Source organism: Triturus cristatus, unplaced genomic scaffold (genome assembly GCF_964204655.1).
Source record: "Triturus cristatus unplaced genomic scaffold, aTriCri1.1 SCAFFOLD_513, whole genome shotgun sequence".
NCBI classification, from domain to species: domain Eukaryota; kingdom Metazoa; phylum Chordata; class Amphibia; order Caudata; family Salamandridae; genus Triturus; species Triturus cristatus.
The window spans coordinates 116,336-139,774 of NW_028188421.1; the positions used below are offsets into that span (position 1 = coordinate 116,336).

Genomic DNA, 23,439 nt, shown 5'->3' on the forward strand with positions numbered 1-23,439 from the left:
GGCAATAGCATGTACTGCATCAATATAGGCGCAGGTCCAACAACACCAACAATATCCACTGCTCAGGCAATAGCATGTACTGCATCAATATAGGCGCAGGTCCAACAACACCAACAATATCCACTGCTCAGGCAATAGCATGTACTGCATCAATATAGGCTCAGGTCCAACAATATCCACTGCTCAGGCAATAGCATGTACTGCATCAATATAGGCTCAGGTCCAACAATATCCACTTCTCTGGCAATGGCATATCTTGCGCCCCGATAGACTCGGGTCCAACACCACCAGCCAGATCCACTGCTCAGGCAATAGTAACTTGTGCATCATTCTAGGCGCAGTGGGAGATGTGTGGGGCAACAGCTAAAGTGGCTGACTCTGGAACACGGGCCTCACAGTTCGATCCCCTGCACTGGTGGCAACTGCAGCTCAGCTCAGCATCATGGACTGTGAGCAATAATCTCCCCAACGGCGTCAGCGCTTTGAGACCCATAGGGGTATTTAGTTTGTGCTTTACACATACCGGATTTATTTAATATAGGCTCAGGTCCAACAACATCAACAATATCTGCCGTTTAGGCAATAGTATATCTTGCGTCAATACAGGCCTATGTAGGGAGATCTTAGTTCCTGGGTCTTAATATTTAAAGATAAGTTTTGTCTGTTCACTGCTTGCACCTCTAGTGGTCTATCCAGGTCACCAGTAGTGCAGACTGCAGCATGGCCACCTCCCGCCTCCTGAAGGAGCCTCCCAGACAGATGGCAGATACTTTAAAGTTCATTGGTGGGAAAAATGTATGAAGTGACTGATGCTCTTTCACATTATCGGGCACTGACTCTCTGCTGATTGGTCCCTGGCGTTCATCATACCTCACTGACTCTCTGCTGATTGGTCCCTGGTGTTCATCATACCTCACTGACTCTTTGCTGATTGGTCCCTGGCGTTCATCATACCTCACTGACTCTCTGTGGATTGGTCCCTGGCGTTCACCATACCTCACCCTTCTCAGCAGCACCTCTGTGCTTTGATGCTGTACACTGAAGGCACCGGATGTTCTGCATCTGATGCTCAGGATCCGCACACTGCCGCCAGGTTGGCTTCAGGTGCCTGAGATTCAAGCACATAATGACCATTCATCCAGTCATTTCATACTCAAGGTTATTCCCTCAGTGCCTGTTGGTCTCTGGCTTCTAAGCTCACAGAGGATGTCCTTGTAATTTGAAAAGAAGACGAATTTGCCTGCGTTGGATATGCTTCACAGGCCTGTATTTCTTTCTTCTTCATTATTGTGTTTTAACAATTGGGACCGACCGTCCTCATTTCAAGCATGGGGGAACCTTTTCAGCTTTTGAGATTCCTCTAGTGCCCTTAATTCTGATTTGACTGATGCCTGCTGCATAGGGCTGCCTCGAGCTAGAGCTGGCCCTGTCAGTGACAAGCTTTGGCCTCAGCCATCACTCACCTTTGCTGTCTTGTTTCCGAGGCCTTTGAAGGTGAGAACCCCATAGGCATCAGTGGGCATCTCTTCAATGTGCTTCTCCGGGATCCATGTTGGTTCAGTGTGTCTGGTGTTCCCATGCTTGTGCTGCCTCTTCTCATTTCCACAGCAGCACACCTCCTCCCTGAGGGAAACAAACAGAGCAGGAAGTGTGTGGGGGGTGCACAGGACAGTGAAAGGTACAATTGAGCAGTCAGGTGCAGACTTTCAGAGAAACACCACAGGTCAATAGACACAAAAGACAGCATTTGTTTTCAGACAGCCTAGCCATTTATTCAATGTCAGTGGATACCACAGGAGCACAGATACAAAAGGGGATAAAATATAGCGTGTGGTTCTCCTGGGCAACCTAATTTAAAAAATTGTACTTAGACCACAAAGTGTCAATAGGTTACATTGGATGTGCAGAGGACAGGTCCTTACATCAACAGTGCAGAGCCCAGCAATAGGAGGCAGGATCTAACCCTTGGTGGCCTCAGAGGAGGCGGCTTCCTCTCCCAGTGGGGGCTGGGCGGCAGGTGAGTGGACCCTCCCTCCGGAGTGTAACATGAGCAATTCATCTTCCAATGTCATTGTCAATTACTTTGTGTATTTTAACGGCGGGATTACCATGAATGTATCTATGATTTAGAAGATTATACAATTTTTTTAGTGACTTGTGTCGTAACGTAAATGTTTTGTGAAAGGTAGTATGATCTGTTAAACAATAAGACATAGGATGAGGTTATACAATCATTCTACCTAATATCTGGCCATGTGACTGTACCAACATAAGGGGCCGACAGAGTCACATCCCCCTCTTTCGGTGCTGAATGGATGACGGACGCTCCACGCTTCTCATCCATAATGGGCCTATTAGTTGTTGCGCACAGGGGTGTTTGTATCCGAGGCCTGGCGGACGGCACGGGCCTAACGCCACGTGGTGCTGACTGGGGTTGCACAGGGTTAGTGGCATTGGAGGCCCTGCGGACAGCACAGGCACCCCTGTGGATGGCGGTGGCTTCGTGTGCACTGAGTCAGTGGCACCTTAATCTGCTGAGTGGGTGTGCAGCCTGCGATGATGCCCCGTCTTGGAGGTCTGGCCAGCTCAGGTAATGTGTGCCCTGCTGGACCGCAGTGTGGGCCATATCCAGCGGGCAGTGTGGGCCTACCGCCACGTGGCCTCGCCTACTGAATAACAGTTAGTGGCACTCATAGGGCTGAGCGGCTGTGCAGCCTGCGATGGTGCCGGGTGCACTGGTATGTCCCATGCCATGGAGTAATCAGGACCCAGCACCACACGTGAGACCTGGTGGCCTGCGGAGCGTGGCTGCATGATGTGGAGGGTACCATGTCCGCGGGCCCCGGACTTTTGGCTTGCAGCGGCACGTGGTGGGACCTCTCATCTACATGCCGGTGGCGGAAGGTGAGCATTGAGGCCTGGGTGTGCATGGGCAGCCAAGCTCCAATGGGCGGCAGGGATGGGCTGGTGTGCCGCTGCTTGGGTGTGCATGGACGGACAGGCAATGTTGTCTTGTGCAAATGTGTGTACTGTGCCAATTGTGTATCTGGACTCTGTTTCAGATGACGGTTCTGTCTCAGATGTGTGACCTGGGGTACTGCCATGCATGCCGGCAAGTGGTTGTAGACACATTGGTGGCAGCAGGTGAGCAGTGTACCCTGGGGGGCCGATTCACAGAACTAACTTAAGACAAAATCCTAAACTTACTACTTTTGGTATTCACAGAAGTTAGGATTTTGTCTTAAGTGTGTCTTAAGACAAACTTAGGACAGACTTAAGACAGACTTAAGACAAACTTACTTAAGACAAACTTAAGACAGACTTAAGACAGACTTAAGACAGACTTAAGACACACTTAAGACAAACTTAAGACAAAATCCTAACTTAAGTCTGTCTTAAGTCTGTCTTAAGTCAGTCTTAAGTTTGTCTTAAGTCTGTCTTAAGTCTGTCTTAAGTCTGTTTAAGTCTGTCTTAAGTTTGTCTTAAGACAAACTTAAGACAAAATCCTATTTTCTGTGAATACCAAAAGTAGTAAGTTTAGGATTTTGTCTTAAGTTAGTTCTGTGAATCGGGCCCTGGGTGCGCAGGGGCGGCTCTCCCTCACCCTCTCTTCTTCGCTCTCTCTCTCTCACCCTCTTTCCTCTCTCTCACTCCCTCTCCTTTTCTCTCTCCTTCACTCTCTCTGTCCTTTGATGTGTGCAGGACACACCTTCTCATCATGTTTTTTGTCTTGCAGGCTTGGACCTGCGGATTGTCCAGAGGGTAGCGGCCATTTGTCATCATTTCATTTCTTTGTTATTTTTAATAAAGTTAAATGTGCTCATTATTTTGTACATGTTTGGGTGTACCTGATGTGGTATGTGTTTGGTCGGGGGGTGCCAGGGATGGGTGGTCCGGGGGTGGTGTCTATGGGTGTTGTGGCCCTCTTGGGTGTCCAGGCCCCATGATGTGTGGCTCCATGGCATCTGTTGCCCTTCTGATGTGGCCCTGGGCTGGTCTCCTTTTCGTGGTGCAGGCTGATGTCCGACTTAACACCAGGTCAGAGCAGGTGTAGATTTCCTGGTGCTAACGCACCTTATTGCCTGTTTTGTGTTCTTATCGCCGATGTGGCTGTTCGTTGTGAATGTTGAGGAGTGGTGTTGTAGCGGCTTTTGGCACGGGAATGCCCACTCTACATCTCATTAGCAATATTTGCGGGGGGTCCTCTGTGGCGATGATTTTTGCGGCTGCTATCGCAGAGAAACTGGTGATAATGGCTATTAGCACCAGCTTGTGAATGGGGTGGTAAATTTATCACAACTTTGGCTGCGATAAAGTGCCGTTAATTCGGCGATAGCTCCTTGTGAATATGGCCCTTAGTGTTGTTATTGTGTAACTGACTATGTGTCAGTACCAGAGTCGTGAGGGTTATGTGTGTCCTTTCTTCACTGAGCAGTCTCAAAGTAATAAAGCAATTTAACAAGCCCCAGTACCCCTGAGGGTTAGTGGTAGTAAGCCACATGTCACATTACCAGAGTAACTAATGGTAAGTCAATAACAGCTTCTTCCACCATTTCAAACCTCCTTGTTTGCTGTTCTGTAAGGTTGGTTTAGTCAAGTGACTTTATCTTGTCTATCACATCTCATGCCCATGTGCTATAGTTCTCTATTTAAGTAGTGCATGTACTTGATTTCCATACTGTGAGTATTCTGAATAATTATGCTTACTGCTTTGCTGGTGATACTGGAAAGAAAAGTGCTTTAGTTTTTCTGCATTTCTGCTACAACATTTCTTTTTCCTTCTGTGCCACTCCTAATAACGGAAAAACCGGTTCTGTGTTGCTTGTGTTCTGGATCAGGGAGGACCTGGCCTGGCAATTCGGGCTGGACTGTTCATATTGCAGCAGGGTCAGTACTGATTTGCATATGACTGGAGTCCAAACTGAGGTGACGTGGGGAGCAAAAGAACGATGGAGTGGGATGCGGCCTGAGTGATGACCAGTTCTGAAGAAGATCAAGAACAGCCAATAACAACCAGGCTCTTGTTCTCCTGGTGGCCACCAGATTTGGCTAGGAGAGTGTGGTACCCAGAAGTCCTGAATGTCAGATTGGGCTAGGAGAGTGCGGTAGCCAGAAGTCCTGAACGTCAGATTGGGCTAGGAGAGTGCGGTACCCAGAAGTCCTGAACATGAGCATCTGTTCTCGAGAAGCCAGTGCTGCACCACCTGAAGTGACCACCCAACAGAAGAAGAAGGCTGCCCATCTCTACTGCCTGCCGCCAACTGGTGAACATTAGACTAATTTCCACATATCTGAGAGGCAACGGATCATGTCTTTGAAGTAATGTATGCAATATACATCATTATATAAGTGAGACAAGTCAATCCCCTGCTTCTATGCATTCTTTTTACTTGTGCTTCTCATCCCAGATAAAAACGCAGCCTGTGCATTTTGTCCACACAAGGCCTCTTCAAGGCACAATAGAAGAAGGGGAAGCCTCCAATCAGGATCCGCGGTCACGGCGCAAGCCCACTGTAGGAGAGTAGGATCTGCTTCACATGTTTACCCCCACTTTTTCCTGGTGTTTCACTGTGTTTCGAATTTAGTCTTGCTGGGACCCTGCTATTCAGGGCCCCAGCCTAGATACTTCCTCTCTAAATTGATTGCATGTACTTTAGGTACACTCCAGATTGGATTCTGGGGTACCCTAGTGAGTTCCTAGTATATGGTATACTATGTACCCAGGGCATAGGTACCCCAGAGGCCTATCAGGGGCTGAAGCATGTATTGTGCCACCCCTGGGAAGCCATGCAAAATGACACCACAGGTCTGCTACTGCAGCCTGGGTAAGGTGGTGCATGCACCCCTTACTCAGGTATAGGTTCACTATACCTCACCTATCACTGCACATAGTAACCTATCAGTCACCCTTATGGCAGGCCTTATCACTCCTGAAGGCAGGGTGCTTGGTTATATGTGAGAGGGTGCCCAGGCATGAGCTGAGCCCCCCTGTAGCCTTCGGAATCTCTTCTCCGGGGTTGTCAGTGGTGCAGCCTGACCATATACTCTTAAGTGCATTATATCTTAAACGGTTAATGCTAACTTTGGACTGGCTGCTCGGAAACATGTGTGTTTGGTGTCAAACACCTTGGAATCATACCCCCACATCAATTTCTGATGTGAGAATATGATCCCACCCTTCTAGAGGGAGAGACATGTCAGTACTGGTATACCCGGTAGAAATCTAATAGAGCCCTGGCATCACAAAATGGATGCTGCAGCCAGAGACACGGGTCCGGCCTCCTGCTGCTGACCGAAACTCCGGCAGGGGAGGCCTGGACAATAGGTTTCCTATCACATGGAGGTGTAACCACCTCCCAGACAGGCTTATATGTATTGGGGCTGGGTGGGAGCACTCTTTGAGTGCTTTGAAGTCATGCACTCGGGGCACATTTGGTGTCCCTGTGCATAGTCCAGCTCAAACCAGTTCAGGGGCTTCCAGCTGCTCTGGCATGAAACTGGACAAAGGAAATGGGTGTAACCACCCCTCTTTCTAAACCCTCCCATAGGTGGGTCCCCTGAGCTAGTCCCGCCCCTTCCTTAGGTATAAGTAAGGAACCTCTGTAACCAGAACTTTAGATATCCCTGGACGAAACTCTGAAGCTGAATCCTGCCACTTTGACGCTCTACTAATGACTAGAGAACTGAAGAAATCTCCCTTGGGGTCAAGGTGTGACTCCCCTGCTTGGCAGGCACCAACGAAGCAATTTGCCGGTCTGCATCGCCGAAGCTCCCGCCGGACTCCGAAGTATTTGCAGCCCAGGAACAGGATGTCCAGACATCTCAGAGGCCGACCCGAGTCTCCAGCAAAGCTACTCCCGTAGCCCTCGTGAGTAGCGTGGAACCGGAATTCCTGGTCACAATGCACATTTGCAAGTACATTGACTTCTCGACATCTCTTGAAGTCGTGCTTGGGCTTACTTGTAGCCCCCACCTCGAGCAGAGAATCCACCGAAGATTGTTGGCCTAGTCATCCCAAGTGACCCGTGGGCCGCCATTTTGTGTTTCTTCTCGAGGTCCCTTCGCAATCCCTGGTCTGTTGACAGGTGGGTCCCTGAGGGGGTAACTTTGAAAATCCTTGGGCTTCCCTGATTGCTCCAGACGTGCCCTGACTCCCAACCAAGTGGTGAGTACCCCAGACCTTGCTGGTCTGCACCGAAGCATCTTTCTCCTTTCTGTGTGGGTTGCTGTTGCCAAGACTTGTTGTGTTCAATCCGGGCACCAACGCTTAAGCACTCGACATCCTTCGTGAGACAGCTCGAATCCAGCTCCTGGTCGTTCTCACCGCCTCCTGGTCCTCGTGACTGAAGAGTCAAGCTTCACCTTCTTCACCTGAAACACCCAACATCGGTGGGCATCCGCCCATAGTCCTCCTGGCCACTGGCAAGTGACCCAGACTCTGTCCCCTCTGCTTTCAGGTTCTTCTTATCTTCGATCCGGGCTTGGATCTCTTCGGACACTTCGCATCTTCTCGGCAGCAGCACTTCTTTGCCAGCTGCCATTGAAATCGACGACGCGATCCGACACCATTTGACACCTATGCACCCGGCTTCCCTGGGTGAGGTAACTTGAGTACTCCAGTGCTCCCGTGGGTGTTGACCCTAGAACTTCCTAAGTCCCAAAGGGTTTAGTCCTGACTCATTTCTAAGTGTTCCTAATCTTTAAAAATCTAACCGCGACTTTCCCCATAGAAGCTAACGGGAGCTCGCGGCTGTGCTCTCACACTGCACCCGGCCCCCCTGGGTCCCCTGTGTCACTACCTTGGGTGGTTCCTTGGGGTCCCAGTGATTCTACAGGCTCTAGGTCTTGTGTCTAGTAAAGTAGTGGTTCTTATACCACTATTTTAGTATATAGTTTGGCTTGCTCTTAGGGACTGACGTGTATTTGTGCTATTTTACTGTGATATTTGAAGTGTAACTTATGTGTTTTGACCTTTAGCCTCATAAAGAGACTAGGAGGGTGCGTTTAGTAATAAAAACATATATTTGCATAAATATACCTGGTGTGGTCTCCTTTCATTTAGCCACTCAGGAGAATATAGACTGTAAAAACAAGCTGCTTTACATTCCTTCAAGACTTAGCCTGAAGGCTGCTCTCCATAGCTACCACTAGGATAGGTTTCACTAAAGGTTGTCTTTAACCTATAACCAATAAGGGGTTGTTTGGACTGGTACAAGGTGCCCACTATAACTAGTGGACAGCATATACCAGGCCAACTTCTCACACCCACTCGCAGTCACAGCGCGAGCCCAAAATTCCACACCTGTCTCGACAACGCCGGATTGCTGTTTTTCAATCTCAGCCTTGTAGTGTCAAAGAAATGCACGTTCAAGCACAATATGTAACTTCAGTTATGTGAGTCACAGGGACACTCGTCTGGGACGGATGCTCCCGGATTGCACAATTTAAGAGTCCAGGCTCAACCAATCAGCACCGAGTTCGGTGAGTAACCAGTGGTCACGTGCGCAGAGTGCATTATTAGAGACTCCGACACTACTACTGACAAACAAAAGTGACTCTACGACGTATACGGAGTAGGGGCAGCTTAGATATTTGACGCAAGGGCTGATCGTCAGGAAACAGTTTGGAGACCCCTGGAAGAGCCGGATGCAGTCAGGCGTTACACCTGGTCTCTCGGCCTGCCTACAGTTAATGATCGCATTCTCAGTTAGTGCCTGAATGAGGAACCAGCAGAGGTTTGGTACAGTCCTGCGGCCGTGGCCTTACCTGTCATTAGAGTCAGGGTTCCTGACGAAGTGCGCGCATTCCTTCTTTTTAGGTCTCGCTGAGCCCAGCGCATGCGCTGGCTCGAAGAGACATTTTATATGTGGGCTTCAAAAAGTGCTACCAGGCCAGCCTAGAGGTACAGTGCATGTGCGCGGGCGCGCGCGCCACGCTTACTTTCACTTTCGCGGCTGCACGGCCGCTTTGATCGCGATCACGATCACTTTCACTGCGCAGACCCAGCCTCCTCTGCCGGCACACTCACAACTGGCAACATTACGAGGGAGTACGTGCCACGTTACTTCAGTTAATTTTACTAGCTGCTCCTTCTCCCTTTTTAATTTCCTGACCAATTTGCCTTTAGTTTGACTCTTCAACTACACCTATTAAGCACCATTGGTAAACTTTAAGGATTTCATTTGAGATAAACATATTTCAATAATTACTAGGGATAAAATCCATCTTTACTCAATTTAAGTTACTCCTATCCCCTATAGAGTGCCGCCTCCATCAAATTTCGTATTCACTTGTAATCTTGTGCACTCGCAGCAAATGTGATGCCCTGGTGGCACAGCAGAGATGGTATGACGTCACCCGAGCCCAGCTGGGGGTGCCCCTTCCATTACATTCTTAATAAGGGTAAACACATGTACAGAGTGGTATGCAGCTTCATAGCAAGAAAGGTATGACAACGGACTGGCTTACATTCAGTAGGACAAATATGAACCTATTTAAGTCCGAATAAAATCACTGCCTGCCAAGCAGACAGTATTAGAAGTTTCGTAAATTAAATGAGACTTTGGGAGAGAAAGATGAAAGCTCTAAACATTCCAAAAGCGCTTGAACTTTAATATCCCTAAGGGAATGGAAAGCTGTACCCGAGAACACACACTCATGAAGTGAAAGAGCAAGCATGCCTGCTGGAATCAATCTCAAAGTGTCACTTCACAATAATTATATTATAGAAAATGTCAACCAAAAAACAGATTATGATCAAACTTTCACAAGCTTCATTACAGCATACACTGGTACAGTTTGCAGAAATCTGCTGAAACCACCGGATGCCGTTAATTTGAAAACGGGCCATCATGCTGTGAGCACATCTGATCCAGCCGACACCTTTCCCTTTAATGATCACTGTTTAGAGTTGTCAAAGCCAGTGGGTTCAATTTAACTACACAGGGATTACCAGATAGTCAGTGCATCATTGCAGTGAATGAAAGAGGCTAGAACAGGAAACAAGTGTCTTTGCGGATACTGTGCTGGAGTACACAAACAGCTGCATGAATACTTACGATTTGTCTCTTCTGCAAACTCGCCTTTGTGGACTCACTTGCCGTCTGCGAGGGGACAGAGACTTTCCTCTTCTGTCTTTGATTGGGGACTGGGCACTTGAGGACTTCAGTATCTGGAGACATTTTGTATGTGGGCTCCAAAAAGTGCTACCAGGCCAGCCTAGAGCTACAGTGCATGTGCGCGGGCGCGCGCACCGCGCTTACTTTCACTTTCGCACGGCCGCTTTGATCGCGATCGCGATCACTTTCACTTTCGTGGCCGCACGGCCGCTTTGCTGCGCAGACCCAGCCTCATCTGCCGGCACACCCACAACTGGCAACATTACTTTTCTACAGCGCTTCGAAGCCTGAACTGGTCTAGCGCTTGAAATCAAGTAAGCAGAGATTCACAATGTTATTTTACATCGCAAATCACGCAGTGTTGGGCAAGGTGACACCCCTACACGTAGTTATGAATTACAGTCTCGCTTGTGTGCAGCCGGCCCAGGTACAAACAGTGTTCACGTGGGTTGTGAATGAACCCGCGATGGTGTGAGACTCCGGGGCAAACCCTGGGAAGCCCAAGGTCTCTTCAGCCCGATGTGTCCGTCTCTCGTCGCCCCTCCCCTCCCTCACGTCTCCTTCCTCCTTCCAGTTCTCACACTCTGCTTTCCTCCCTCCCTCACCTCACGTCTCCTTCCTCCTTCCAGATCTCACACTCTGCTTTCCTCCCTCCCTATCTCACTTCCTGCACACAAACCTTTCCTGGCTGGGGACCAAATCTAAGAGACTTGAGTGAGATAACTAACTTAGGAACACAAGACAAAAAAACAAGCACTTTCCAGCACTTGAAGCTGTGTGCGTGCACTACCCAGAGACGCGAGGCACGTCCAGCATTCACCGGTCTGAGGCTCGTGCACGGAACTAGCGGTCGCAAAGCCTGGGGTGCACAAGATCACACCTCAGATCTGTGGTGCACGTCTGCCACTCACCAGGCTCACGGAGTTAGCAGCAGGTGATATGGATTCAGCGAAACCTGTCGCCGGGGGACACACGGTGGCCACAGGCAATGGTGAATGCTCCCCGAATGTCATTTCCTGATGCCATATTTGTTTTTAAAATCATCTCACGGGCAGAAGCATGCACATCTGTCACTAACAAACCATCCCCTGCACCAGAGATTAATGCAGTGTGTCTGCACGTCTCAGGGGCAGGGAACCTACACACTTATCACTAACAAACCATCCCCTGCACCAGGGTTTAATGCAGCATGACTGCACGTCTGAGGGACAGGGACCCTGCACACCTATCACTAACACACCACCCCCGCACCAGGGACTAATGCAGCCTGTCCTAATAGAGTCTGGCGGGGGACCCTCTACGTACCTTGCAGGGGGGCCCCCTCAATTATAGTTACGCCACAATGGGAGAAAGGTCAACAAGAGCACTCTTTTTTCAGTGGGAGCACACAAGTGAATGGGTCTGTAGCACTTCTGAAAGTTCATTCACTGTTGGTCACATAAGGTCGCTGTGATGTAGTTTTACTCCTGCTTATATTACCGCCACAAGCATTCGGTAATAAGATTTCTGCACAATTTTCTCATGAATCCAGGTCACCTGAATAAACTCGTCCAACTGGTATGGCTGTGCCTTTCTGGTCCTAGCAATCTTGAGCAGGTGAGGGGTTTGTTGAGCTTTCAGAATATTTCCTAGTAGATTAAACAAATCAGGATTCCTTGCAGCGTCCAACTTTACTACCAAAGCACAAGTACTCATTTTCTCTGCCTATTTAAAGAAAAAGCAAAGAAGAAATTGCTTAAAGGATGCTGTGCTATTACATTATGAAGAACAAGCATTTGCAATGCAATAGGTCTCGCATTTACGTGAGTTTAAGTTATTGGCATTGTAAATAATGCCTTTTTTTTTTTTTAAACGGAAACAAAAATAAAAGACATTGTCATTTGCAATGTCAATAGCTCAAACTCACGTAAATGCGAGACCTATTGCATTGCAGATGCTTGTTAATGTTGGTTTCGAACCAGTTCCCAGTCTGCAGAAGAGAAAAGGAAGAGTTCAGTCCAATCTTGAAGAGAAGGGTGTTCTGCCCATCTGTACACTGAGAGCTGCCCTCCCGTGAACCCCTCCTGACGCCAGATGGAACAGTCCAGCTAACACCCGGCACTGACCCCAGCAGACCCACAGGGGCATGGCGGGTTCAGCTCCTGGCACTGCGCTACTCAGACTCCAGGCCCATTCACTGAATGGGTAAATCTTTTAAAATGTGCCTGGGAATTCAGCTGTCATGTGACATGTTCAGTTAATATAGGTAAAACAATCCCATTGATTTTAAATGCACCCGATTAACACTTTATTGCAGCTATCATGGCACAAATCACCTAATATGTCCACCAGCCCCACAACAGTCCCATGTCTAACGTTTTATGATGGTGTGGTGTTTTTAAGTTTTTACAGGAGTGGCGGGTTATCTGTTTTGGTGCGATGAAGCTTCAGGTCAGCTAACCACAAAGCTTCACTGGACACTAGGCCACAGATGATACAACCACGGCAGAAATACACTTTCAATAATCTCTTTTGTTAGTCCAGCATTTAATCCACAAAAAAGCAATGCAAACTTTGCATCCCTCTGGGGGTCTTGCCATCTGTGGGTCACGCAACACTAATATACAGTCCTAATTAAAACACCTGGAAAGGTGCTTCATTTCAATCTCATACAAGCATTAGCAAACCAACAGGTCCGTCTGCTTGTTAAGGGAAGTGTTTGGTAATAGTTGCACAAGTCTGTGTCTGATGCTCCTGGAAATATCATAATGAAGCGACCTCTTGGGCTCCACCAATACAGAAGCTGGAAGTAGGGACCTTTGTTCAACAGACTGGGGGGCATATTATCAGCAAACGGCGTTAAAATTATCTTAAGCGGCGATAATGGCCTTGATAATATGCCTCGGAGAATTCCCATAGAAGCCCATGTTCTGGTGTGAACATGGGCTTCTATGGGAATTCCCTGCGGCATATTATCAAGCCCATTATCGCCGCTTTAGTGGCAGTTTTCTGCTGGTAAAGCGGCGATAATTTTAACACAGTGCTTGATAATATGCCCCTGCGTTAGCAGAGTTACGATTCACCCTCAAAGAAGAGTGTTATAATATGGAGGCAAGTCCAAGAACATGCCATCATGAGAGCAAAGCAACACAAACTTGGAAGGGTGAAGAGTGAGCAGCTTTAGCTTATAGTAAAGACACAGGATGCCCCTCCTAGGCAAGAAAGATATAAACCAGAAGTGAAACGTCATCTCCAGTAAAGTAAATCCATCAAAATACACACATTGACCCTGAATTACAATACATGTGTCATGTCGCTTCTGCAATCTGACAAAAGCACAGTTGGAGCACATCACCAAAACCCAAAGGGAACACAAATGGGACTACGTAAACATCATCAAAAGGCAATGTGTTGATGCAGTGGCAAATCATCCAAGCAAGTAAGCCATGACCAACCCATGGAAGCCAATGGCTGAAGAGGGAGGAGCCAAGCCCACTATCCCCTTACTGCTTCTTGGATGGAGGTTTCCGAAGCATTGGTGTCATGAGGTCTCTCACACAGACATAGCAGTTCACAGTGAGACCAGGGGAAGGTGCTCCAGTGGCCTCCTCACACTCATGTTTTGAGTATCACTGAAAACCCCAAAACTCTCTATAATCATTACAGAAATGTTGAATTGCATGGCATATTAAAGGAAGATTCGTATTTTTTCCTTTTGTATTTTTAGACATCTTTAAACTATTCGGCCAGATGTTTCTGCCAACAACTTTGACTTTTTCTAAGGCTGACTTTAGAATCTCATCAGCAGATTAAGACCGATTTTTAAATGTTTTAAAAGAAAGCATCACATTATTAATTACTTGTAATCTGAGGGCGCTTCGGCAGGGTTGTGCTTCATTAGGGCCAGGTAGACCAACTGCCCTACAGCTCCACCATAAGAGGCCACACAAATGTACCAGATTTTTCAGTGGTTGTGGGGTAGAGGGGGCAATAAAGGCAAATTGTATATTTGTCTGGGACTCTGAAAATCCTTTCGCTAGAGGGGAAACATTTTGTTGGACAATATGTTAATATTCAGAGGCTTTTTTGTGTTATTAGGTACCTGCATGAGACCCCTTGATTCAATATGGCCATCTAACTTTAGTCAAAATCACATTAGAGCATGATTTGGCCACTACAGGATGCTGAGGGTTCATCACTGCCTATCAGATGAACAAGTTACTGACCTTCGGTAACGCCTTTCCTGGTAGAGAATTTATCTAGCCACAAATTCCTTACTGGCCCTCCCCGCCCCGCGCACTGTACATGTCACATCTAAGAGCTCCTTCAGGGCCGCGCTTTGACATATGGAAACTTAGGTCAGCGCCATGGGGTGGCGCCTATACAGGCACCGTGAACGTCACTTCTGCCGCCTACGATGCCACACTCAGCTCAACACCACCACCTGCCAGTGATCAAGGGAACTGCTGAAAAAATAATTCTGCATCCAGTCTGACACCTGAAGACTGTACTAAGGTAAGGTAGTGAATGTGCAGCTTGATAAAGCCCCTACCAGATAAGGCGTTACTGAAGGTAACTTGTTAATTATGCTCTATTGTCTGGAATTTTGTTGTTATTGTTATAACAATTTAACATTTTAAAAAAATAGCAAAGAATTTAAAGGCAGAAATAGATTAATGGAACAGGTGGAGACAAAAATAGACTGTAGAGTTCTTCAGATGGTGTGAATTTGTATTTGAAAAAAAAGCAGTCGAGTGATTCTGCTCTTGCATGAAGCAGTGCTGGAAACACAAATAAATCATGGTGAATGTCCTGCATGGTCAAGTGGCATAAGGTAGAAGTTCAATCTTTTAAAGGAAAAAATGTGTAGCTTCAAAGAGAAAATTAGTTGGTGAGTTGGCACAGAGCTTGTCTATGGGATTTGAAACTGGGCTGCACTTTGCAGACGTCTCCTGCTTCCCTTGCCTTGCTGTACCTGTTGTGATAGAAGCCTGAGTTGCTTCTGCCCATGCTGCATCTGTATGTTGTTCGCTCTTCTGTGTGAGAAGTTTGCCTGGCATATGCTGTCCACTAGTTATAGTGGGCACCTTGCACCAGTCCAAACAACCCTTAATGATGATAGGTTTAAAGACAACCTTTATTGAAAGCTATCCTAGTGGTAGCTATGGAGAGCAGCCTTCAGGCTAAGTCTTGAAGGAATGTAAAGCTTTTGTTTTACCAGTCTATAATCTATTGAATGACCAAATGAAAGGAGAACCACACAAGGTATATACATATAATATATGTATTTATTTCTAAACACACCCTGCTAATCTCTTTATGAGATTAGAGGTCAAAGCACATACGTTACAATCAAAATATCACAGTAAATTAGCACAATATAGGAGAGGCCCCAGGGGGGGGACCGAACCATTTACTAAGAAAGTGGTATAAGAACCACGACTTGACTAGACACAGTGTCTAGAGCACGTAGAATTGCTGAGACCCCACTGAACCACCCAAGGTAGGGACCCAGGAGACCCACGGGGGAAGCATGCAGTGTGGGAACACAGGCTCGAGCCCTGTACAATGCTATGCGAAAGTCGCGGTTGGAAAATTAGAATTTAAGGACACTTCGGAGAGGACTTTAAGCAAACCCCTTTAGACTTAAGGGGTTCTAGGGCCAGCACCCACGGGAGCACCAGAGTACTCGAGTTACCTCACCCAGGGAAGCCGGGTGCAAGGTGTCAAAGGGTGTTGGGAATCGTCGTCATTTTCAATGGCGATCTGCTTCAAAGTGCTGCTGCCTTGGAGAAGAAAAGTGTCCAGTGTGATCCAAGCCTGGATCAAAGATGTGAAGAACCTGAAAGCAGAGGGGACAGAATCTGGGTCACTAGCCAGTGACCAGGGGCACAATAGGCGAATGCCCACCGATGTCGGGTGATTCAGGTAATGAGAGGTGAAGCTTGACTCCGCTGCCACGAGGACCAGGAAATGTCGATAACAACCAGAATTTGCAGGCGAGCTGTCCCTCGAAGGCTGTCGAGTGCTGGGGCGTCAGTGCTCGGATTGGAACAAACAAGCCTTGGCAACTGCAAACCACGCGGTGAGAGAACAAAGGTTTCGTGTGGACCAGCAAGGTCCAGGGGACTCCCTAAGTGATGGAGACATCTGGAGCAACCAGGAAAACCTGCTGAAAGTACAAGTACCCTTCTTGAGGACCCACAAGTCGACGGACAATGGATCACGAAGGGACCTCAGGAGGAAACACTTGGAACCAGCCCACTGAACAATCGGAAAGTGTAGGCCAGTGATCTTCAGTGGAATCGCTGCTCGGGGTCTGGACTATAAGTAGCCCAAGCACAGCCTCAGGGAATGCCGGGAAACGTGTGCAGCTCCAAGTGGTCGCGGTGTCCAGGGGTACGGGTTGCACGGTCCCCACGAGGGCTACGAGTCTCAGGTTTGCTGAGAACTCGGGTAAGCCTCGGGGATGCTTGGCAACCCACCTCTTGTGTGGCAGAAGTCTTCGGAGTCCTCAGGAGCTTCGGAGATGCCAACCAGACAGATGTGTCTTTTAGGTGCCTGTCAAGCAGGGGAGTAACTCCTTTACTCCAAAGGGAGATTCTTCAGTCATCTAGTCGTGTAGATCATCGAAGTTCCAGGATTCAGTATCAGAGTTTCATCCAGGTAAACCTAAAGTCCTGTAGAGAGGGGTTCCTACTTTATACCCAAGGAAGGAGTGGGACAAACTCTGGGCACCTGCCTATGGGAGGGTTAGGACAGAAGGGTGGCTACACCCATGTCCTTTGTCCATTTTTGCACCAGAGCAGGAGCAAATGGCTCCTGCAACCGGTTTGACCTGGACTTGGCCCAGGGACACCAAATGTGCCCCAGGCTCAGACTTCAAACCACTCCTGGAGTGCACCCACCCAGCTCCAATACACTACATCCTGTCTGAGAGGTGGTCATGCCTCCCTGTGACAGGAAACCTATTGTCCAGGCCTCCCCTGCCGGAGTTTCGTCCAGGAGCAGGAGGGCAGACTTGTGTCTGTGGCTGGCAGCATCCATTTTGTGATGCCAGGGCTCTTTAAGCTGGTGCCGGGTAGCCCAATGTGTACATGTTTCTACCTCTAGTAGGGTGGAACCATACCTGATTCCAAAGTGTTTGACACCAAACACGACATGTTTCGGTGCAGCCGTTCCAAAGTTAGCATTTACCGCGAGGCGATAATGCACTTAAGAGTATATGGTATGGCTGCATCACAAATAACCCCGGAGAATAGATTCCGAAGGCTGCAGAGGGGCTCTGCTCATGCAGGGGCACCCTCTCACATACAACCCAGCAGCCTGCCTTCAGGACTGTAAGCGGTACAAAAGGGGGTGGTGATGGACGGAGCATCTGAACCAATCAAACACTCACACCCAGTCAACAGATCTGGGTTTGATCCATCACCGTTCTTTAGCCCACTCTACCACCCCAGTTCAGACATGGCCATATACAAATCAGTCTGACCCTGTGCCTCATGGGAACAGTCCAGCCCGAACTGCCAAGCCATGCCTTCCCTGGACCGGAAACAAGCTTCCTAGGACCGGTTTCTGGCATTTCAGCCGTCTTCAGCCAGGCTTGCTTGAATCCAGTGGCAAAGTGAGCAAGGGACTCACGTCTGAGCATACCCTGCCAACTTATGGCGAACAAAGCGGTACAAAAGGGGGTGGTGATGGACGGAGCATCTGAACCAATCAAACACTCACACCCAGTCAACAGATCTGGGTTTGATCCATCACCGTTCTTTAGCCCACTCTACCACCCCAGTTCAGACATGGCCATATACAAATCAGTCTGACCCTGTGCCTCATGGGAACAGTCCAGCCCGAACTGCCAAGCCATGCCTTCCCTGGACCGGAAACAAGCTTCCTAGGACCGGTTTCTGGCATTTCAGCCGTCTTCAGCCAGGCTTGCTTGAATCCAGTGGCAAAGTGAGCAAGGGACTCACGTCTGAGCATACCCTGCCAACTTATGGCGAACAAAGCGGTACAAAAGGGGGTGGTGATGGACGGAGCATCTGAACCAATCAAACACTCACACCCAGTCAACAGATCTGGGTTTGATCCATCACCGTTCTTTAGCCCACTCTACCACCCCAGTTAAGACATGGCCATATACAAATCAGTCTGACCCTGTGCCTCATGGGAACAGTCCAGCCCGAACTGCCAAGCCATGCCTTCCCTGGACCGGAAACAAGCTTCCTAGGACCGGTTTCTGGCATTTCAGCCGTCTTCAGCGAGGCTTGCTTGAATCCAGTGGCAAAGTGAGCAAGGGACTCACGTCTGCGCATACCCTGCCAACTTATGGCGAACAAAGCGGTACAAAAGGGGGTGGTGATGGACGGAGCATCTGAACCAATCAAACACTCACACCCAGTCAACAGATCTGGGTTTGATCCATCACCGTTCTTTAGCCCACTCTACCACCCCAGTTCAGACATGGCCATATACAAATCAGTCTGACCCTGTGCCTCATGGGAACAGTCCAGCCCGAACTGCCAAGATAATGCCTTCCCTGGACCGGAAACAAGCTTCCTAGGACCGGTTTCTGGCATTTCAGCCGTCTTCTTTCAGGCTTGCTTGAATCCAGTGGCAAAGTGAGCAAGGGACTCACGTCTGAGCATACCCTGCCAACTTATGGCGAACAAAGCGGTAAAAAAGGGGGTGGTGATGGACGGAGCATCTGAACCAATCAAACACTCACACCCAGTCAACAGATCTGGGCTTGATCCATCACCGTTCTTTAGCCCACTCTACCACCTCAGTTCAGACATGGCCATATACAAATCAGTCTGACCCTGTGCCTCATGGGAACAGTCCAGCCCGAACTGCCAAGCCATGCCTTCCCTGGACCGGAAACAAGCTTCCTAGGACCGGTTTCTGGCATTTCAGCCGTCTTCAGCCAGGCTTGCTTGAATCCAGTGGCAAAGTGAGCAAGGGACTCACGTCTGAGCATACCCTGCCAACTTATGGCGAACAAAGCGGTAAAAAAGGGGGTGGTGATGGACGGAGCATCTGAACCAATCAAACACTCACACCCAGTCAACAGATCTGGGCTTGATCCATCACCGTTCTTTAGCCCACTCTACCACCTCAGTTCAGACATGGCCATATACAAATCAGTCTGATCCTGTGCCTCATGGGAACAGTCCAGCCCGAACTGCCAAGCCATGCCTTCCCTGGACCGGAAACAAGCTTCCTAGGACCGGTTTCTTGCACTTCAGCCGTCTTCAGCCAGGCTTGCTTGAATCCAGTGGCAAAGTGAGCAAGGGACTCACGTCTGAGCATACCCTGCCAACTTATGGCGAACAAAGCGGTACAAAAGGGGGTGGTGATGGACGGAGCATCAGAACCAATCAAACACTCACACCCAGTCAACAGATCTGGGTTTGATCCATCACCGTTCTTTAGCCCACTCTACCACCCCAGTTCAGACATGGCCATATACAAATCAGTCTGACCCTGTTCCTCGTGGGAACAGTCCAGCCCGAACTGCCAAGCCATGCCTTCCCTGGACCGGAAACAAGCTTCCTAGGACCGGTTTCTGGCATTTCAGCCGTCTTCAGGCAGGCTTGCTTGAATCCAGTGGCAAAGTGAGCAAGGGACTCACGTCTGAGCATACCCTGCCAACGTATGGTGAACAAAGCGGTACAAAAGCGGGTGGTGATGGACGGAGCATCAGAACCAATCAAACACTCACACCCAGTCAACAGATCTGGGTTTGATCCATCACCGTTCTTTAGCCCACTCTGCCACATCACTTCAGTGAAGATGTCTTAGAGTTTGAGGGCTGCGCTCACAGCACTTTCATGATAGTTCCACACTGGGGGACCTCCTAGCATGGGACTCGCCAACAGAGAATGTGCTAGCATTGCCTTTTGAATACAAGGATTAAGGCAAGTTTTGGTGGGAGGGTGTTAGTCCTTTTGTGCTTATGGACAACCCATGATAATCCATGGTCAGCCATGTGTGATCATGTTTTCTCTGTACTTGGGCCTTAAGGTGCAAAGTGAGAGGGATTGGGCGCTATAGTGGGGGGCAAACTGTTGACAAGTATGAGAACAAATGTTAGGGATTTGTAGGGGGCGTTGATTTAGCCATCTGAGCTTTTGCTGGAAAGGAGCGGTGGGGAGGGGCTCTGACTGGGAGACTGTACGGGTTGAATAGGTGAGGTCTTTCTGGTGGAGAAGGATAAAGTAACAGCAGTGAATTGAGTACGGTTTTGCAATAGTTGAGTTCATCTGACAACAAGACAATGTTCAAGGTTGTGACCGAAAGGAATGATATGTTGAGGAGAAGATCGATGCAATAACTAGGGAGTGATGATTGTGGGAGTCAAAGTAAACCTTCAGGCTCAATATAAAGGTTGGGAGAAGACGAGAAGGACACAAGCTGCAATATGAGAGGTGGCCACTGAGTGTAAGTCACCATACCCTGGCAGAAATGTGAGATTGTCCACCCCAGTTATGAGACTAGCCCAGTCTGTCTCTATTGAAAGAAACTGGCGACTCTTTACATACTTGACCCAGCTGATTCTCCTCGCAGGCCCTTCCTGCCTCCACTGCCTCTGGTCCCTCCATTTCCAAGGCCACTTCCTCGTATTTCCGTCCATCTGATTTATCCGAGTTCAGCTTGTGACTCCCACTGGACCCCATGGCCTTTGTGACTCTGGTTCCTCTCCTTCAGAGATGGCTCATACTGCAAAAATGGATAGAGGTTTTTAGCAAAGGCTGTTCAGTTGGAAACACAGATATCAATTCTTCAGTACAGAAACATCCTCAGGGACACAGGTTATGTTTGATTCAGTTGCCAAACATCTCTTCTGCAGAGTGACCTGCAGGGGCTGTAGAAGAGAAGTCTTCAGTCGGTTTCTAGCCCAGAAGTCTTCTTACTCATCGGCACTCGTTATTCAGCTGCTCATTCTGAACAAGGGTCCAGGGGCTCACAACAAGCATTGCTTGCTTCATACCAATGCCTACGAGCAGACACTCCAATTATAAGTGATGGGAAATGTGAAGTACAGGATTTCCATTTATCTGGCTGATGTCATGCGTGGCACAATAGAGCGGGTTTGCTGCTTAGACCAATGGGTCTTCCTACCCCATGCCTCACTACCCTGCTATCCCACACCAATGAACCCTGGTGCCCCTGGGTCTTTTATTTCTACAGAGGCTGAACCCAAGATGCCCTGTAGGCAGATGACCCTTCATGATGCTACAAGGCTACAGAGCTCTAGGCCCAGACGAGCCCTCGTCCTTCTGCCTCTTATGCCCAGTACCCCAGAGCCATGACCCATAGCAGGACTTCATGTGCCCAAACAGGGGCACAACCCAAACTATGACCCGAACTTCAAGTCAAACCCCGGGGACGGGGCTAAGACTTCAAACAATGGGACAGAGCTGTCCTTAGAGCCAACACAAGAACATTACAGTACATTGTGCATTATACACATACTGTTCAATCATGATACAATTACAACAAAAGTGTTTTAGTGGATTTCACGAGGCTTATAGTCTGCTGACATGTAGAATGGATTTTACAATGTTTAAGAGGCTACTGACAAAGATCTTTAGAAAAGCGAATGAGTGACTTGACAAATAAAAAAGCTGCTTCTGTAGATTTCTACCTAAAGCAGTTTACAACCAGCTTTCACAAGGTTGTTGCAAGACAATGAGGCTTTTTGCCCATGCTCCAAACGAGTACTTCTGTGAAAAGAGTGAATTATTTGGTCATTCAGTTTACACAAAGACATTGCTGCTGACTGTTGGCCACAGGTATGCTTCAGTCTGCTCATCGGGAGATTGCAACAGATGTGTGGTGGGGGCCGCACACATGTATAGGTCTCATAATATTGAGCGTATTAAGTTAATAAACCGGATTATAGGATGTAAAACTGGCAAGTCATAGGCTTGATTCCTGATACATCGTCACCTCCTCCTGAGATGCAGTAAGTGAGTGGCACAGTTGGCACTAATACCACCTCCTATTTACTGTGCCAGGAATCTGCACCATCCTAAATAAAAATAAAATAGTGAAATAGTGTCCTATGTTGATCAGTTCTCATATGAGATGACTGAATAACCTCCAGGCAGGAGGCCACCAAGCATGAAGAACTGGCCCTAAAGGGTAGCAGCTTGAAATAACATTGCAACAAACAATGTTCCAGCGCGCAAGGAATACAAGTCCCAGAACACCCAGGGTGCGTGGCTGAGGGGCAATGTCCTGCAAAGAGGTTACTCTAAGAGAAGCGGAAATAATGCCTCCTAATAACATGTTGGAATAAAAAACATGCTTTCAATTCTGTTGAGGCCCCAGCAAATAAAGTGTCAAATTCACAAAAATATGAAAGTTGTTATTTCATCCAGGGATAAAGGGTGCATTATAATTTGCAACACTTGTTATGAAGTTCTCCAAAACTAAAAGAATGGCCGCCATCTTCTCTATATTAGTTGTTCCAAATGTCTAATAATGATAGCAGGCCTGGGTAGCACAAGGGATACCCATGAACGGGGCACAAGAGACACCAGGCAGAGGGAAAACCACACAAGCCATCCATTGAATCAGTGATTCAACACATCGGTCTGAGAAACAGACCGTAGAGCGTTTTAGATGGACAAGGTATGACTCGGATTAAACAAATTACATAAGCAGACTTCACATCGATGAGCTATAGCTCAATCTACCCAAAGGTCAGGCACCAGGCACCTAGGCTGTCCCTCGGGTGACGATGCTCCATCATAAAGGAGCCACAACCCATCCTTTCTGCCCGATGTCTTCAGAACTTGCCAGCAGCCCTGCGTTTAGTGCCCGAGGGCACCCTCTAAATATATTGAAAACCAATATTTGCAAGATATGAGTGGAGTGGTTACTTAAAATGTCCTTCAAAGGCCCTCGGGCCTCTTGGCATTGAACTGACCATCAACATCAGTAGAGATACGAAGCTAATCGGTAAAACAGACACATTTCAAGAACCCTCCTAAACACAGAGGGGGCCTCTATTTTGTCCAGGTCTAGACGGATTGCATTCCAAACAGAGGGAGGAACAAAGGAGAAGGAACTTCATGCTAAGTCATGCTGCCCTCTCCAGAGCCCCTCACAGCTTGTAAGCAGCCGGTCCAGGAAGGCCCCTGTTCAGTCAAGAAATAATGGTAGAATGAACACAAGATTCCATGTGGCACAGAACAAGGAGGCTGCTCATCAAAATGGCCCCTTTCTTCCATCAACTCGCGACGGTGACAGATGCAAATAGGTGTTAAAGATAAAGATGTAAGCAGGTGTAACAGTCCCAACTGGACGTACGACTTTAGGAAAGTAAACT

General features: G+C 48.2%; 1 protein-coding gene across 1 annotated transcript; it reads right to left on the reverse strand.

The window, feature by feature from the left end:
* Positions 1–1,448: 1,448 nt before the first annotated feature.
* LOC146769000 (transient receptor potential cation channel subfamily M member 8-like) lies at positions 1,449–20,816 on the reverse strand. The gene is made up of 4 exons (XM_085640579.1): positions 20,642–20,816; positions 12,059–12,087; positions 8,767–8,814; positions 1,449–1,623 (listed from the first exon to the last, which is right to left on the reverse strand). Exons 1-4 carry the CDS (start codon positions 20,774–20,776, stop codon positions 1,449–1,451), a joined length of 387 nt encoding a protein of 128 aa, XP_085496705.1. The 5' UTR covers positions 20,777–20,816.
* Between the last annotated feature and the right edge of the window lie 2,623 nt (positions 20,817–23,439).

Coding starts and splice junctions, on each gene's coding strand:
- LOC146769000 (XM_085640579.1), bottom strand. CDS start 20,776: ATGGGGTCCAGTGGGAGTCACAAGCTGAACTCGGATAAATCAGATGGA. Junction 12,088..20,641: donor AGGAGAATCAGCTGGGTCAA/GTATGTAAAGAG, acceptor TCTCTTCTGCAG/ACTGGGAACTGGTTCGAAAC. Junction 8,815..12,058: donor TGGTTCGAAACCAACATTAA/CAAGCATCTGCA, acceptor AGCGAGACCTAA/AAAGAAGGAATGCGCGCACT.